At 27.1% G+C, this 16,285-nt stretch overlaps 5 protein-coding genes across 5 annotated transcripts; 2 read left to right on the forward strand and 3 right to left on the reverse strand.

The window, feature by feature from the left end:
* Positions 1-716: 716 nt before the first annotated feature.
* On the forward strand, positions 717-2,662 carry MKS88_004328 (micro-fibrillar-associated protein; the record flags this gene model as incomplete). The annotated part of the gene is made up of 3 exons (XM_067217496.1): positions 717-836; positions 1,120-1,405; positions 1,623-2,662. The coding sequence occupies 3 exons, from the start codon at positions 717-719 to the stop codon at positions 2,660-2,662; spliced, it is 1,446 nt and encodes a 481-aa protein (XP_067071918.1).
* A 1,261-nt stretch (positions 2,663-3,923) lies between these two features.
* MKS88_004329 (uncharacterized protein) lies at positions 3,924-5,483 on the reverse strand (the record flags this gene model as incomplete). Its single annotated transcript, XM_067217497.1, has 1 exon — positions 3,924-5,483. The coding sequence occupies one exon, from the start codon at positions 5,481-5,483 to the stop codon at positions 3,924-3,926; it is 1,560 nt and encodes a 519-aa protein (XP_067071919.1).
* A 1,659-nt stretch (positions 5,484-7,142) lies between these two features.
* MKS88_004330 (uncharacterized protein) lies at positions 7,143-8,656 on the reverse strand (the record flags this gene model as incomplete). Its single annotated transcript, XM_067217498.1, has 4 exons — positions 7,143-7,183; positions 7,649-7,852; positions 7,956-8,031; positions 8,504-8,656. 4 exons carry the CDS (start codon positions 8,654-8,656, stop codon positions 7,143-7,145), a joined length of 474 nt encoding a protein of 157 aa, XP_067071920.1.
* A 1,629-nt stretch (positions 8,657-10,285) lies between these two features.
* MKS88_004331 (uncharacterized protein) lies at positions 10,286-14,071 on the forward strand (the record flags this gene model as incomplete). Its single annotated transcript, XM_067217499.1, has 1 exon — positions 10,286-14,071. One exon carries the CDS (start codon positions 10,286-10,288, stop codon positions 14,069-14,071), a length of 3,786 nt encoding a protein of 1,261 aa, XP_067071921.1.
* Positions 14,072-14,506: 435 nt separating this feature from the next.
* On the reverse strand, positions 14,507-15,956 carry MKS88_004332 (protein BCP1; the record flags this gene model as incomplete). Its single annotated transcript, XM_067217500.1, has 2 exons — positions 14,507-14,572; positions 14,688-15,956. The coding sequence occupies 2 exons, from the start codon at positions 15,954-15,956 to the stop codon at positions 14,507-14,509; spliced, it is 1,335 nt and encodes a 444-aa protein (XP_067071922.1).
* Between the last annotated feature and the right edge of the window lie 329 nt (positions 15,957-16,285).

The following is a 16,285-nucleotide window of genomic DNA, read 5'->3' on the forward strand; positions in this document are numbered from 1 at the left end:
CTCTGTTTGAACAATTTTTTTAATTCTTTTTTAGTTTGCAGCCATACTGTTTGTGTATATCAACATATATATGTACTTACGTATTACGTAAGCATTTGTTCATGTATATAGGTTTGTACTGTGCATACCTAAAGCAATGTTCGCTTGCGCCTTTTAGCCAAACCTTATTTTTTTTTGTATTTTTTTTTTTTTTTTTTTTTTTTTTGATTTATATGCAGAAATTTAAGAAAGAATTTTTTTTCTTATGATAATTTTTTAAAAAGTTGGAATAAGACTAAATAGGAGACTTTAAAAAAAAAATAATAATAACAAAATAAATAAATGAACGAATAGAACGAATAAATGAACGAATAAATGAACGAATAAATGAACGAATAAATGAACGAATAAATGAACGAATAAATGAACGAATAAATGAACGAATAAATGAACGAATAAATGAACGAATAAATGAACGAATAAATGAACGAATAAATGAACGAATAAATGAGTAAATATATACTTTATGTTTATACATATTGCTGCTTGATAAGCTTGAAAATAAAAAGAAAAAATTTCCATTTGGAATTATGGTATATATATTATGTAAAGACATTCTCTTCAATTAATTCTCGTCAAGTACAAAATATGTGAAATGAAAAAGTAAAGGGAAAAAAAAAAAAAAAATATATATATAAATAGTGGAAAAAAAGGAATAAATCAAGAGGGAACAAATAATGGGTACTGTAAATGAACTCCTAAACTACTTTACTGTTAACGACGATACCAATGATTTAGTAAACAGTGATAAAGAGAAAAAGGAAAAGGCAGTTGTCAGGAGATATTTTCCTGGAAAAGTAATACTTCTGAGTATTCCTACGAACGAAGCGCATACGTGTACATAATACCGTACATGCATAAATACATACGCACATGCATAAATACATACGCACATGCATAAATACATACATATATGCATAAACATATACATACATACGTACATAAATTATATGTATGTATATATGTACTTGCAAGCATTGCAGTTCAGCATGTTCGAAACTGTTATTTTGTTTTGCTATATTTTGTTATACTTTATTATATTTTTTTTTTTTTTTTTCTTTTTCCAACTCTATGCTGTAGAAGCCGCATTATGCCAAAAAAATCAACGCTGATGATGATGATGATGATGATGACGATGATGAAGAGGATGATAAAGAGGATGATGAAGAGGATGACTATGACTACGACAACCAATTTAATGAGGAGCTTACTGAAAAATTAAGAAAAAAAGAGCAGGAAAAAAAAAAAAAAAAAAAGGGAGTAGCACATAAAGACATTGAAACGCAATCCAACAAACTTAACGCAATTGATAATCGATACGAGAGACTAAAAAATAAGAGTAAAAAATCGCCAAGAAAAGAATGGCGTATTATATAATACCTTTTACATATTACGTAATACATGTTACATATAATATGCTGCATATAAATTTAAGTGTGCGATACGTTATTGCGTTTGTGGTGCAAGCATTTTTCCCCTTTTACGCACACGGGTACATATATGTATATATATATATATACATACATACGTGCACGCCTATAAGCACACATACAAGCAAACACACACGCTTACTCTTTTAATAGGTATAAAGGGAGACGATCTGGAAAGATTAAAGAGAAGGGTGAGAGAAGTGAAAGTAAATGATTACTCAGTACTGAACAAAGAAGACGGTAATAACGTAAAGGGAAAAGATGAAAAGAAGGATAGTTATACACATTTTCCAGTAAGTGAACATGAAAATGATGAACTGGATGATGAAGAAGATGACGAGGGAGTCGACAATGACGATGATGATGACGAGGAAGACGATGATGAGGATGACGAGGAAGACGATGATGACGACGAGGAAGACGATGATGAACAAAATGATTATGAGAATACTATGAAACATGAGTTTATTTCAAAAAATTGTAGAAAAACACTAATAGAAAAAAAAACAAAAGAAGATATAGAAAAGAAAAAATTGGAAAACCTAAATGAGGAGAAAGAATTAATCGAAATAGAAAAAAAAGAAAATGTAATAAAAGAAACATTAACTCAAGAAATGATTGAAGAAAAATTAAAGAACAAAGAAAATAATGTATACTCGTCAGAAGAAGATTTTGAAGATGATGAAAAAGATGAAGAATTAAATGAGGAAGAATATGAATTATGGAAAATAAGACACATGAACAGATTAAAAAGAGATGAACAAGATAGAAAAAAATATGAAATTTTAAAAATGGAAATTAAGGAAAGAAGGAAAATGACAGATAAAGAAATAATTGAAGAAAATAAAAAATTACCACATAAAGAAAAGAAAAAAAAGAAAAAAATGTTATTTATGCAAAAGTATTATCATAGAGGAGGATTTTATCAAGATTTATTTGAAGAAGGAAAAGAAGAGATATATTTACGAGATTATAATGAACCTGTTTATGAAGATAGAATTGATAAAGAAAATTTACCAAAAGTTTTGCAAGTAAGAAGAGGAAATTTTGGAAAACAAGGACAAACAAAGTATACCCATTTATTAGACAATGATACTTCAAAAAAAAATTCCTTATGGAAAAACAATGATTCACTTTATCGCTCCAAAAAGAAAAAAGACTTGTTCGAGCGACCCACCTACAAAAAAAAATGATGCTTTCTATGAACGTAAAACGTGCTTCTGGCCATGCTTCCGGTGCGCACGTGTGTGTTGTACGGATTCATTTAAACACATACATACATACGTACATACATACATACGTACATACATACATACATACATACGTACATACATACATACATACGTACATACATACATACATACGTACATACAGACATACATACGTACATACAGACATACATACGTACATACAGACATAAATACATATATATATATATGTTTTTATATGTATACATGAATGCATGTTTGTGCGTATGCGTATGTACTCTTCTTTTTTTTTGGTGCTTTTTCCCCCCTTCCTTTTTGAGAACTTTTCGGGTGTTCAATCTCATTTTAATATTGTGTATTATACCGTCTTCCCTTTTTGTTTTACCATTTGTATGTGCCTTATATAGCTGTTATATATTTTTGTTAATTTAATGTATTCCTTTTTAATATTTCCTTTTTGATACATTTCTTTTTAATTTATTCAAATTTTGTTTTTTTCATTTTATTTTAATTTAACTTACTGTTTAACTTATGTTTAACCTCACTGTTCTTTTATACCATTTCAGTTGTATTTTATTATTTTTTTTTTTTTATCTTAATTTTTTGCACCCCTTTTTTAAGAATTAACAATTATATACATATTAAAGAGGCTATGACAAAAATTTGGAAAAATTGATAAATATTTCCAGCCTTCTACTGTTTCAATATTTGCAAGTATTCAAGAAAAAATGGGGACAAACATATATTTATCTACGTATTTTTATATGCCCATTTTTGTAGATATATAGAATATGTTTAACCAAAAATTTAATTAGGAAATTATATATTTTTTTCTTTTTTTACTGTGTGCAATTTTTATTAACTGTTCAGGAAAAAATACAAAAAATAAAATAAAATAGTAAAATAAAAAAATATTTCAAAAAGCCTCGAACATTCTCAAAATTTTTCAAAAAGCTGCGGAAATTTTCAAAATATTTCAAAAAACTTAGAAAAATGTTCGTAGGATGTTCAGAAATTTTATGTACAGTTCAGGAGAAAAGTTAAAAACAAGGAGTTCACAAGGAATACCTAAATAAAGTATACTGATGTAAATTGAAAACGCAGGTACGTCTACTTGTAGGTACACATATGTATATATGCACATATATACACACATAACACATCAACATGCCCATGCATGCACGCGCTTTATGCGTTCTTTCCTCAGAAATACGCCATAAAATACCGCTCTCACATTTCCTCAGTCTCAAAAAACCGTGTGGATGTTCAGCATACGCCCCGTTTCATAAAAAATGGAGTATATGGAAGAATAATTTTTATTAGGTATAACACAATTTTCAAAAAAATAAATAAAGTTGTCCAAAAAAAGATATGACCACATGAACAAATCATTTGCAAAAGGTAAGTGGAAAATTTCTTCACAAAATTTTTCTTGAAAAATCAAGCTATTACTCATTCGATTATAAAAGGCATTACTAAAATACAAAATAATGGTAGAAACAATTCTACTAGGTGGTATGAGCTTATACGAACCGACTGCTGTTATGTACATGGAATAAGCATAAATTACATCAAAAATAAAATATAAAAATCCAAAATGTTCCAAAAAAATATAATATATCTTGATTGCAGGATATTTCTTTGAACAATTTTTTAAATTAATAAAATAGACATAAGTTAATTCAGAATATGTCCAATAATTATTATAATTGATTGGTAATAATTTTAATATTTCCATCTGTTTATTTGAAATTTCTATACATGTATAGTTCACTTTGTTATTTCTAAATTTATTTACAAAATACAGTATGTCATTTAAATACATAATACTTGTTCCATTAAACACTTGAGTTTTAATTAATGCTAATAAAACTGAACATATGATAACTAATAATTTAATTTTTTTATAATGATTTTTTTCAGTCATTTCATTAATACGGTGCATGTAACAATCAAATATAAAAACAGATAATAAGAATGTTTCTGTTTTGTATGATAACCCATAACATATTTCGTATATATATGATAAATTTAATTGTCTTCCTTCTATAAAAGAATGGATTTTATATATAAAAATTCTTGATTTTTGAATTATTAATTCCTCAAGATTAGGATTGTTTGAATTTTCTTTAAAATTTAAAACATGTAAATGATTTATAAATCCTTTTTTATTTTTCATTATTTTATATTTCTTAAATAAGTTATATACTTTATTATCTACTATGTTTTTAGACTCATTTTCATATATATATTTCATCAGTTCGTTTTTATCATATAACTGAAAACATGTATTATATTTGCTATCTATGACTTCCTTAAGTTCTAAGGTACCGATAAGATAATCATTAATAGAAAATGGTAAGTACGTTAATATATTTTTTAGGAGGGTAAAAAGATGACTATAACTTACTTGAGTTATTAGACTTTTCACATAGTCGTCACCTACACCTCTACTTAATTGATGATTTAAGTTCTTACTAATACTGTTAATAATTTCATAATTTATTTTGCTATCCTCTTTGTGGTGGTTCGATTCACTACGGATGTTCGCTTCATTACCTTTTTTATTTAGAACACCTTCATTTGCATAACTTCTGATGGCAGAATTTAATTTATTAAAAGCACCTGTACTGTTAATCCCATTGATTTTATTATTCTCTATTTTGTTAATTGCATATTTATTTTTGATGGGAAATTTTTGGTTATTATCAATGTTCTTACTTTTCTCATATTTTTTTTCTATTATTTTTTTACTAATTATTTTTTCTGCATTTCCGGTGCTCGAGCATATATTTGCCTTGACCATTTTTCGATTTTCTTGCCTGGATGGGGGTGTATGTGTATTATACGGGTATACCAGTGTATGAGTATAAATATGTAAGGGTATACCTAAGTATATGATTTGTACCTATGTACGTGTATACCTCTTCACATGTACACCTTTTCACGTGTATACCGCGTGTGCTTGAGAAAGGGTACAGAGTTAGAATATTGTCCTCTTCACACAATACGCACATATATTCAAAAATATGAACACATGCATAAATATATATTTGTGTACATGTTTATTTGTTTGCTTTTACAGTTATTGTCCGTTCATTCGTTAACCTATTAGTGTACTTAAGTGGTCAAATGTTTGTACAATTATGTACATATATACACGTATATTGTAAGCATATAGATTTTTCTAAGAAAATGAAAATTTCATTAAAAAAAAAAAAAAACTCAACTTTTTTGTTTTTCTTTAAAAATATTTACATCATTTATGCATATATTTTAATAAGAACATTAAAAATAAATTGAGTTTAAAAATATGTACATAAGAGGAAATGTATGAACATAAATGTACATGCATACAGATATACGTACATACATACGTGCATACATACGTGCATACATACGTGCATACATACGTGCATACATACGTGCATACATACGTGCATACATACGTGCATACTTACGTACATACATATGTGCATACATACGTACATACATACGTATCCATTTCACATATTAAATGCATTTCCGAATGAGCAGTGTGAAAAGCAAAGTATGCAGTTACTTTTATTTTCTATGTCAAACTTTTATCTTTAATAATATATATATATATATAAATAACTCACATACTTTTTGGTCCTTTACTACATTTCGCTCATTGTTATGTGTCAAAATGAAAATATTTCAAAAGGATGAAACTAGGAAATAGAAATTTTAGAACATAAACTCGTTCACACGCTCGTTCGTTCGTACGCTCATGTGATATGATCAACCGATCAACCGATCAACCGATCAACCGATCATGAGTTCGAGCATATGTATGAATCTCTGTACGGAACATAAAAACGAACATATGAACATGTAAAAATGGGTTTTTAAAATTCTAAGATAAATATTGGTTAAATAAATATATATACACGTCAGCGTATATTTCATATGTACATACGTACGTACATACATGTATAAATATATATATATATATATGTATATGTATATGTATGTATATGTACGTATATGTACATTTCTGCTTATTTTAACAGATCTTTCTCTGCATTTCCTAAAGTGAGGAATTTCCAAGAATGAATTCACTATTATAATAAATGCAACAATACATGCATCGTTATAAATATATATCCATTTATTCTTGAGTGTCTAACAAAATATATACTCATTTTGAAATAAATTTTTGAAAACTTAAAGAAAAAAATGCTGCTCTTGATTGCATCAGAATTAAAAAAAAAAAAAAAAAAAACTTATGAATATGCATGTATATATATATATATATTTATATAGTTGAAGTAGAAAAATATCAGAAATTTTCTCAAATATATGTCTATTATAAGATATGAACATAACAAAAAAGGCATTATTTTTAATAATTTTTCTTTTATGTATTTTTAACAATTCTTTAAATTATTCCTAATAATGAATATAATCATCAACATTTTTCAACTGCATTAATTTTTTTTTACACATTTTTATGTTTTATTATAATTTTTCCATTACCACCTTTTTTTTTTTTTTTTTTTTTTTTTTTTTATAAATGTTTATATATAAAAAAGCATTTCTTAAAAATGAATATAAACAATTCGTATCTTTGGTAGATCTTACTGGTTATATTGTATCATTAATGGCATAACGTAAAAAATTTTATTAAAACTTCCTTTCTTCAAAAAATTTCAATAATATAAGGATGAAGAATAAATTATGCTTTTCAGTATATTTATTCTCATTGTGCATGAAAGAGAAAGGGAGGAATTACCTAAATACTTTATGTTATGTTATTGTAACATGTATTTCTGCAGAGGAGGAGCTTACACATGCAGTGGGTGAAAAGTATCTCTATGTTCATATGCTTATGCATTCTTATACATGTTTATGCATGCTTATATAAATATGCATATATAAATATGCATATATAAATATATATATATAAATATAAATATATATATATATACACAGATACATAAGCACCTGTGTATATTTCAGTAGATATAGATTTATCAAAACGATTATTATTTTTATCCTTTTTTTTTTTCTTTTTTTTTTTTTTTTTTGCGTGTGTTAACGACCATATACAAATAATTTTATATGATTTTTCATTTGATTCATTATTTAAATTGTGCACAGTTATATATATATCTTCTACTCCTTTATATTTTTCTATGAGAAGTTTTTCTTTTTTTTCCCTCCCCCCCCTCACATTTCTTATGAATAGATATAAACCTTCTTCAACAAGTTAAATATTTGTTGAAATGGGTTACTTTTAAAATGCATGAACTGTTCATACACTTTTTTAAGAATTTTTTCTTCCTTTTTTTTGATGCCATTTTTGCATAATTATGACAAAATTGTTTCTACAAAAAAAAAAAAAAAAAAATAGTGAATTTTTTTTGAAAAATAAATAAAACAGGATATAAATCCATTCGTATACATAAACATAAGTATAAAACATATATACATATATTACAATATATGTGTGTGTAACTTGTATTTTTGCACTTTTCTTTTATTTTTTTTTTTTGGGGCTACATTTTAAGAATATACTACTTTTAGTTTATGTAGAATGGGCTTACTACTTACAAGAATTACATGAACAGGCAAGCTCATTTTTTTTTTTTTTTTTTTTTTTTTTTTTTTGAGTATTATTATGAAATATGATAGTAAAAATTGCCATCTTAAAATCGTGTAATAATAACTGCATTAAGAGAGTTGTACGGAGGAATCAAAACAAATAATGAAGGGACAAAATTAAATATCAGCAAAAAAGGGAAAATCAGAATAGCAGCAAAAATGGAAGAACTAAAATAGTAGCAGATATAAAAATACCGATAAATTATTGCACCATTTGTTACTTTCATCTCCACATAATTTTTTATTTCTGTTTTTCACCCTTTCGTTAATACATGAAAATTGCTGCATTGTGTAAATTTTTGCAAAAGTTACTTGAAATTTTTTTTTTAATTTCTGTTCATCTGCCATATGGTAGAAAAAAGCAGTTTTCTGTGGGTATCTATGTATAAACAAGCATGTTTTATGCCAGTACTTCTGTACGTATCTGTATATATGCACATATATAGGTGTATGTATATACAAACAGATATGTAGGCATATACATATATATACATACATATACATATATATACATATATATACATATATATACATACGTATACATATATACACAACTCCGTGCGTATGTGCATGTAAGGAGTGCACAAATAGGGAAATAAAGAAGTAGAAAAAATTCAAAGTTCCTTTCCCAAAACGAAAAAAACAAAAAATAGAAACAAGCAAAAAATTGTTAAATTGTTATTTAATAAAAAAAGGGAAGTATTAATATATAACTATATGCTTCGTTTTGTAATTTTATGTATCTTTCAAATATTTATAAAAAGATATCTCATAAGGCTCAAAGAAATGTACAGTTTATGCCATTTTTTAATGGTAAATTTTATTATTTTATTTTTTTTTTTTGCAAACCTTTAGCTCATAAGGCTTAAAGTGTTTTCACTACTTTCGATAGTTCAAATGACCGTAAAACGAATAAGGTGAAAAAATAAAAATAAAGAATTAAAAAATTAAAAATATCAAAAAATTAAAGATATTAAAAAATTAAAAAAATGAAAAAAATGAAAAAAAATGAAAAAAATAAAAAAAATGAAAAAAAATGAAAAAAATGAAAAAAATGAAAAAAAATGAAAAAAATGAAAAAAAATGAAAAAAAATTAAAATACATTTTTGAAACGTACGAATAAAACGAATTCTATCAAAAAGAAAAGAAGAAAAAATGAAAAATCGATAAAAAGAAAAAAAGGAAGATAGATTTACGCTTAAATAGAAACGACAATTCTGCATTTAAAAGTGTACAAAGTAGTACAAAACAGAACGAAGCAGTAACTGTACATCAGTTTAACTCCTTTTCCATTTTTTCCGTCATACGGCAATTCTTGTTCCTTAAAATTTGTCAAGTTGGCCATGATGTTATCATGCTATGCGTGCATTCATATTGTATACATATATATATACATTTATGTATACGGATATGTATACATTTCAAGGTCATACTTTCCCGTATTTTCTCATAAACTTTTTAACAGTAACAACTGTTCCCCATTACGACTGATTAGAATTCAGTGAAAATAAAAATTCCCATTTTAACATATATGAATTCCATTTAATACCGTAAGCATTGGCAATTGACGTTCTGCTCATTAGAGGTTTAATACTTGTAATAATTAATCGTCTTTTTTTAACAAATGTTTTATTTATATAAATAATTATTAACAAAAAAAAAAAAAAAAAAAAAAAAAAAAAAAAGAAATGAAAAAAGAAATAAAAAAATGTAGAGGTTAAGGTCTGTGGTAGAGCGCATTATGCTAAATAGATTACAAACAAAAAGAAAAGAATAATATTTTTATGCAAATCCTTCCAACACACATGTTTGAAAGTACATTACTATGATACATATAGAACACTGCAATTGTAGCGTAAAATGAACAGCTTAACGTACGTACGCACAAAAAGGTAAAATTGACATTAATCTGAATTTACTTGATTTTTGATACTTTTTTTTTCCTTTTTTTACATTAAGAGAACACCATTTGGACAATGAATAACTTTATGGTAAGAATTAAAGGCAGTAGCGAAAAGATCAACAATGCGATAAGAGAAGTATTCACAAAGAACTTTGTTGAAGATAATTTTTTTGAAAAAGAAATTGAACTAAAGGATCAGGTGAAGAAGAGGGAGATATATATGCTAACAGAAAATTATGTTGATACATATATGAAGCAATATTTAATAAAAAATGATGACAACCATTGGTTTTACTCCATATTATGTGAGTTCAGTGTTGTACCAGACAATAATAATATTATTACTTGTACAGGTGTTAATGATGTATCCATTATTCCTAGTGTACTAAATGTAGAGTTTTACGCTTCTGATGTATATTTTGAAAATATGGAAAATGAAGAATTCCAAATAAAATTGATTGAAAAAAGGAAAAAAGCATATAAAGAGGTTAAGGTAAAGAACAGGAGTGTTTTATTGCTCCATGGATACTTTAACTATATTGATAAAGGCGATGTTCGTGAGAACAAAGCAAATGATATAAAAGGCTTGTATTATTATATTCAAGAGAATATACATAATTTAAACAAATGGGTTAATAATATTGAAGGAAGTTTTATTTTAATTTATGTTCATTATGAACATGGTCAGGTAAATTTTTTTTTTTTTAATGACCAATTTGGTATGAAGTCTTTTATTTTTTTTTATGAACAAAGCTCAATTATACTTACGAACATGTACGGATTTTTTATAAATTATGATTTTAATTATATTCCCATAAATGATGAATATTATCAATTTGACGACAAATCAGTCAGAGGTAACTTGAATTTAATTGATGATGATCCTTTTTTATTTTTTTTTCATACTAATGAAAAAACTCCAAATAAGTGTACTGATCGCGTAGTATATTGCTATAGTGAGGAAAATATAATAAAAAGGGAGTACTTGAATATGGTAAATATAAATGAAAAAGTAGGCTTTCAAATAAATCCATATTATGTGTACAATTTAGTGTTATTATTAGAAAAAGGCGAAATTTTCCTAAAAAATGTGAAGAAGGAAAATTGTATTTACACAAATCACTATGAGTGGAATGAGCAAAAATTAACATTTAGTCAGAATTTTTACGACATATTTAATTATTTTGAACGACATCATTTTTTTCATAATGTTCATACAGATGAACTAGTTTATTTGAAGAAAATCGTAGCAACTTTAATAAATCAGATAAAGGACCATGAAGAAAATAAAAAAGGCGGAAGTAATCTTAATAAGGGGCGTATGTTTACAGAGACAAAACTTAATAATATTTTTATAAATCTGTACCTAAATTTGTTAAGCAATGTGATAAAAAAAAAGTTGGAGCAAGTTTTCCTGCATCATTCAGGTAAATTAGATCAAAAAATGGAGCCTAAGGGTGAAAATAAAATCGGAGTGGAAAATACTACTTCCCAAGGTGGAAAAAGAAAATCAGTGGGTATCCTATTCTCAGGTGGAATCGATTCGACACTATTGACATTAATTACGATAAGAAATTTTTTCCCCCTTTATGAGGACGGATATATGGAATTAATTAATGTATCTTTTAATGAAAATGCAGTTGATAGGTACACATGTCTTATTGCTTATGAAAAAATAATTAATATGTTTCCTGGATATGATATCAGATTAGTCCTTGTTGATGTATCCGGTGTTGAGTTAATAAATTATGAAAGGATAATTTATTCTTTGATTTCACCAAATAATACTACAATGGACTATAACATTTCATCCGCTTTTTTTTTTGCAAATATGGGTAAAGGATATATTTGTCAACGCTCATTTTTTAATTTACATGAATGGAAATATATAAAAAAAAAGGCCATGGCTATACTCAATATTAATTTTGAGGGGCAAATAAAGGAGCATACATTAGGTGTACCGAAAGAAAAGGAACAGAGTATAAATGTACAGAATAAAAAAGAAGAGAAAGACGTGGAAGGAGTAGTGGGAGTGTGTACTGAAAGGAAAATAAAAAACAAATGCTACGTGTGCGAATTTGTTAGAAATAAGAAATGTGTTCATAGGTGTTGTTCTATATGTTGTAGGAAACTAAGATATGTATATATAAAGGAGTTTCTACTAGAGAAAGAGAAAATCAAAGCAAATAAATATATGAAAGAGAACGAGGTAAAAAATAAGAAAGATGGTGTTACTACTCCTACCAGTAGTAGCACAAGACACAATACATATAAAAAGATAGATGGAAGTGAAAAAAGACAAAACAACTATGTTGATATGTATGAAGTGAAGTACGATGAAACAAACTCGAACAAAAAATGCATATATTTGCTAATAAAAAAGAAAAAAATTTTCATTAATTTTGAAATATTCCGTGAGTGCCATGTGCACAAAGGGAAAATGTATGACTACCAACAGATAGGCTTGCTCTACCGTGAATTTAATAAGGAGCTAGAACAGAGCAAAAATGAAGGAAGAAAAAGGGGGGAAGATGGAAAAAAGGACGGTGTATATATTGATAAGAGTAACTACTTGAATAGCAAATATGACAATGATACGTATGACCATATGTGTGGAATAGTTTTTGACGAAAAATCGCATATACAGAAGAACAGTAGCAAGAGGTACTTGAAAAAAGGGAATGATGAAACAACTAGAAATGCGGAAAAAGAAACATATAGTTTGAATGAAGAATGTTATATGAGAGAAGAAAAATTAAGTGATAACAATTTTTTTTTAAAAAAGGATAAACAAAACTTTATTGACAAGTTCGTTACAGCGAGAACTGCTAATGATGCTAATAATTTTGAAAAAATAAAAAGTCTATTTTCCAAAGAGAAATATAAAAAAGGAGAAAGTATGAACAAAAAGGAAGCTATTAATAAAAATAAAATTTTAACAGATTATCAGCACGAAAAGGAGGAAAGGGAGGATGAGTCTTTAAATTTTTTAAATAGAAAATTATATAACAAAGGTAATAATGAAGATACAGGAGAAATATATTATTGTAATCATGAATTACTTATAATAGGTAGTGGTGCCGATGAATTGTATGGAGGTTATTACAGACAGAACAACACAAATAATACTAATAAGAGAAAAACGCAGGAAAATTACAAAATGAATGAAATGATAAAAGATATTAAAAGAATTTGGAATAGAAATTTATATCGAGATGATCGTATCTTTACTTTTACAAGTAGATCGAAAAAGCATATTTTTTATCCCTACTTGAATATACATTTAGTGAACTTTCTGTTTTTGGTTTCGTTTTACTTGATAGAGGCTCCTATTCTTAGTTCGTTCGGTTTGGAAAAAAGGAATAGAAGTGATGATGAGGGAGAAGCGGAGGAAACGAAAGAGGAATCATTGGATGAAGCAGCGGAAGATATACCACCAATACCCATTTCAGAAGAACACACCTGTCAAAGATATAATGTAGATAAAAAGGAAAGGACAAAGGAGAAGGATACATTAATGAGAAAGGAAAACTACTGTCTCGTTTTTGTCGAAAGGGTAGAAGAATGTTACAATTTATACAGACTTATTAAAAATTATAAAATTAGTAAGTGGATTTTAAGAATGGCCATATTTTTCTTAAAATTCAAAGAATTAATGTTTTTCAAAAAAAAAGCTATTCAGTTCGGTTCAAAAGCAAAAAATACAAGAAAATATATGAAGGAATCTATTACTTCATCTTTTAATGATCAAGGAACGGGTACTTGCTTACTTGATACAGATAACAAAAAAAAGGGGCATGACTCATACACACTTTTATCTCAGTACATAAACACATTTGAAGGAATACATGTTGATTAATATTAAGCCATAGCAAATTATTTAAATGGAGAGAAGAGGAGGGAGCTAAAACCTACCATTAGAAAAAAAAAAAAAGAAGAAAAAAAAAAGGGAAAAATTTACCATCTATAGACCTATTTGCCATGAGTAGACTATTAACTGAGTAGTATTTTATCTGTTCGCACGTTCTTCAACTATTCCCCCTTCCACAACTTCTGTCATTCTATCCATCATAATTTCTGTTATTTATTCTGCTATATCTTCTGCCATATTATTTACCACAGCTTCTATTTTTTTTTTTTTTTTTCTTTTTTCCTGGGCATTTTATTACATATATATAAAGGTTTCAACATGTTAAGTATGTTATTTAAAAAAAAAAAAAAAAAAAGAGTTAATGCAATAGAGAGGAGCAGGGCGGGAGGGGAAGGAAAAACATTTATAATACATTAGTTGTTTTCAATTTATGTTCCCCCAATTGCTAGCTGGCACTTCATAGTAGTCATTTCTAAGCTGTACTGTAGCCTCGGATAAGTAATTTTTACCAGCGTCCACACACACATATGTATGCACAGCGCATACGCAGTTACCCACTTTTCCACTACATGGTGGCGTATATATTGCCTATTGCGTCGCTCACCTTATCGAACGGGATTACAAATAGCATGGCGTACTCCTTATAATTAACTTCTCTATTTTTATGGTTCGTTATTTCATAAAACCTCTTTACATTGTTATTATTCCACATTACATGGTATATTTTATTTTGAAAAAAGAACTGTTCTTCATAATTGGAAAAAATTAATTCATTGTTTACATTTTTATAAATTTTTGTGTAAAAGAGTATATAATCAAAAAAATAAAATTTCTTTTCATTTACATCCATATCTTCTATACCCTGAGACCACAGAATATCATCCATTACATTTTTATGAATTAAAGGAATTAATTTAATAGGACAATTTATTATTCTGCTGTTAATAAGTAAACCTATATTATTTTTATTATTTGAAATTAAATTAATTAATTCCTTTGCATTTTCATCATATTCAAATGTATTTATTTTCTTAATTTTGTTTAATAAAAATTCTTTTAAAATATGTATTTCATCATATTGATTAATGTTAACAATAGTTTGAAAGCCAATAATATTTACTTTCTCATTTTTTTCTTCATTTGAAACGCACACAAATTTTCCGATATTTTGCTGATCACATATAATATTTATTAACTGTTCAGAACATTTTAAATTTGTGTACAGCTCCGTACTTTTTAATAATATTCTTATGTTATCTTTATATACATCCTCGGGGTCTATTAATTCAAAATCACAAGTTAACTCATCACTGCTGCTGTTATTCGTTTCTTTTTCGGGACTACCTTGGCTTGTTATGTTTCCCTGTACATATCCCCCGACTTGTTTCTCCTTGTACTCAGACACCTTGTCCGTCCGTTGCTTCAACTTTTCGTTCAACTTTTCGCTCATCTTTTCGCTCATCTTTTCGCTCATCTTTTTGTTCAACTTTTCGTTCACCTTTTCGTTCACCTTTTCGTTCACCTTTTCGTTCACCTTTTCGTTCACCTTTTCGTTCACCTTTTCGTTCATCTTTTCATTCAACTTCATTTTTTTTTTCTTTTTTTTTCCCTTTTTTTTTATCATATTTTTGTTCATCTTCAGTTTCTCCCTTTTGATATTCTGATTTCTTTTGCTTTTTTCCCTCCCCCCGATTTTTTCGCTCTTTCTTTCAAAATTGTTCATGTTATTGTTCGTGTTCCTATTCATCTGTGCATTCTTTTCCACTTTTATTTTCTCCCTTTTTTGGTTAACTGACCTTCCTGCAGTTTTTTCATCTTCCATTACTTGTTCAGAATTTTTTACAAAAATATTTTTTTCTTTTATATAAGTCATGAAAGTTGGCATGTTATTGTTATATATATATTATGTTCTCCGAATTTGTTCTAGTTAATTTTACATTAACAAATAGCACAAGAAAATATGTAACTACATGTATATTTCTACATCTTATTCGTTGGCAGCTTTTAAACATATACCTACTTATCATATGCGCGTATATTATTTTTATAAAATACTGTACGTATATGTACTTCCATACATGTAAAAAATATATTGCATGTATGTAAACCTACAATTATTTTTAAGTACCGCCATTTGCGCTTTTCTTTTTTTCTACTTAAAAACAAAAAGAAAAAAATTAATTATAACAAAATTATACAAGT

This window comes from Plasmodium brasilianum, chromosome 12 (assembly GCF_023973825.1).
Source record: "Plasmodium brasilianum strain Bolivian I chromosome 12, whole genome shotgun sequence".
In the NCBI taxonomy this organism is placed as follows: domain Eukaryota; phylum Apicomplexa; class Aconoidasida; order Haemosporida; family Plasmodiidae; genus Plasmodium; species Plasmodium brasilianum.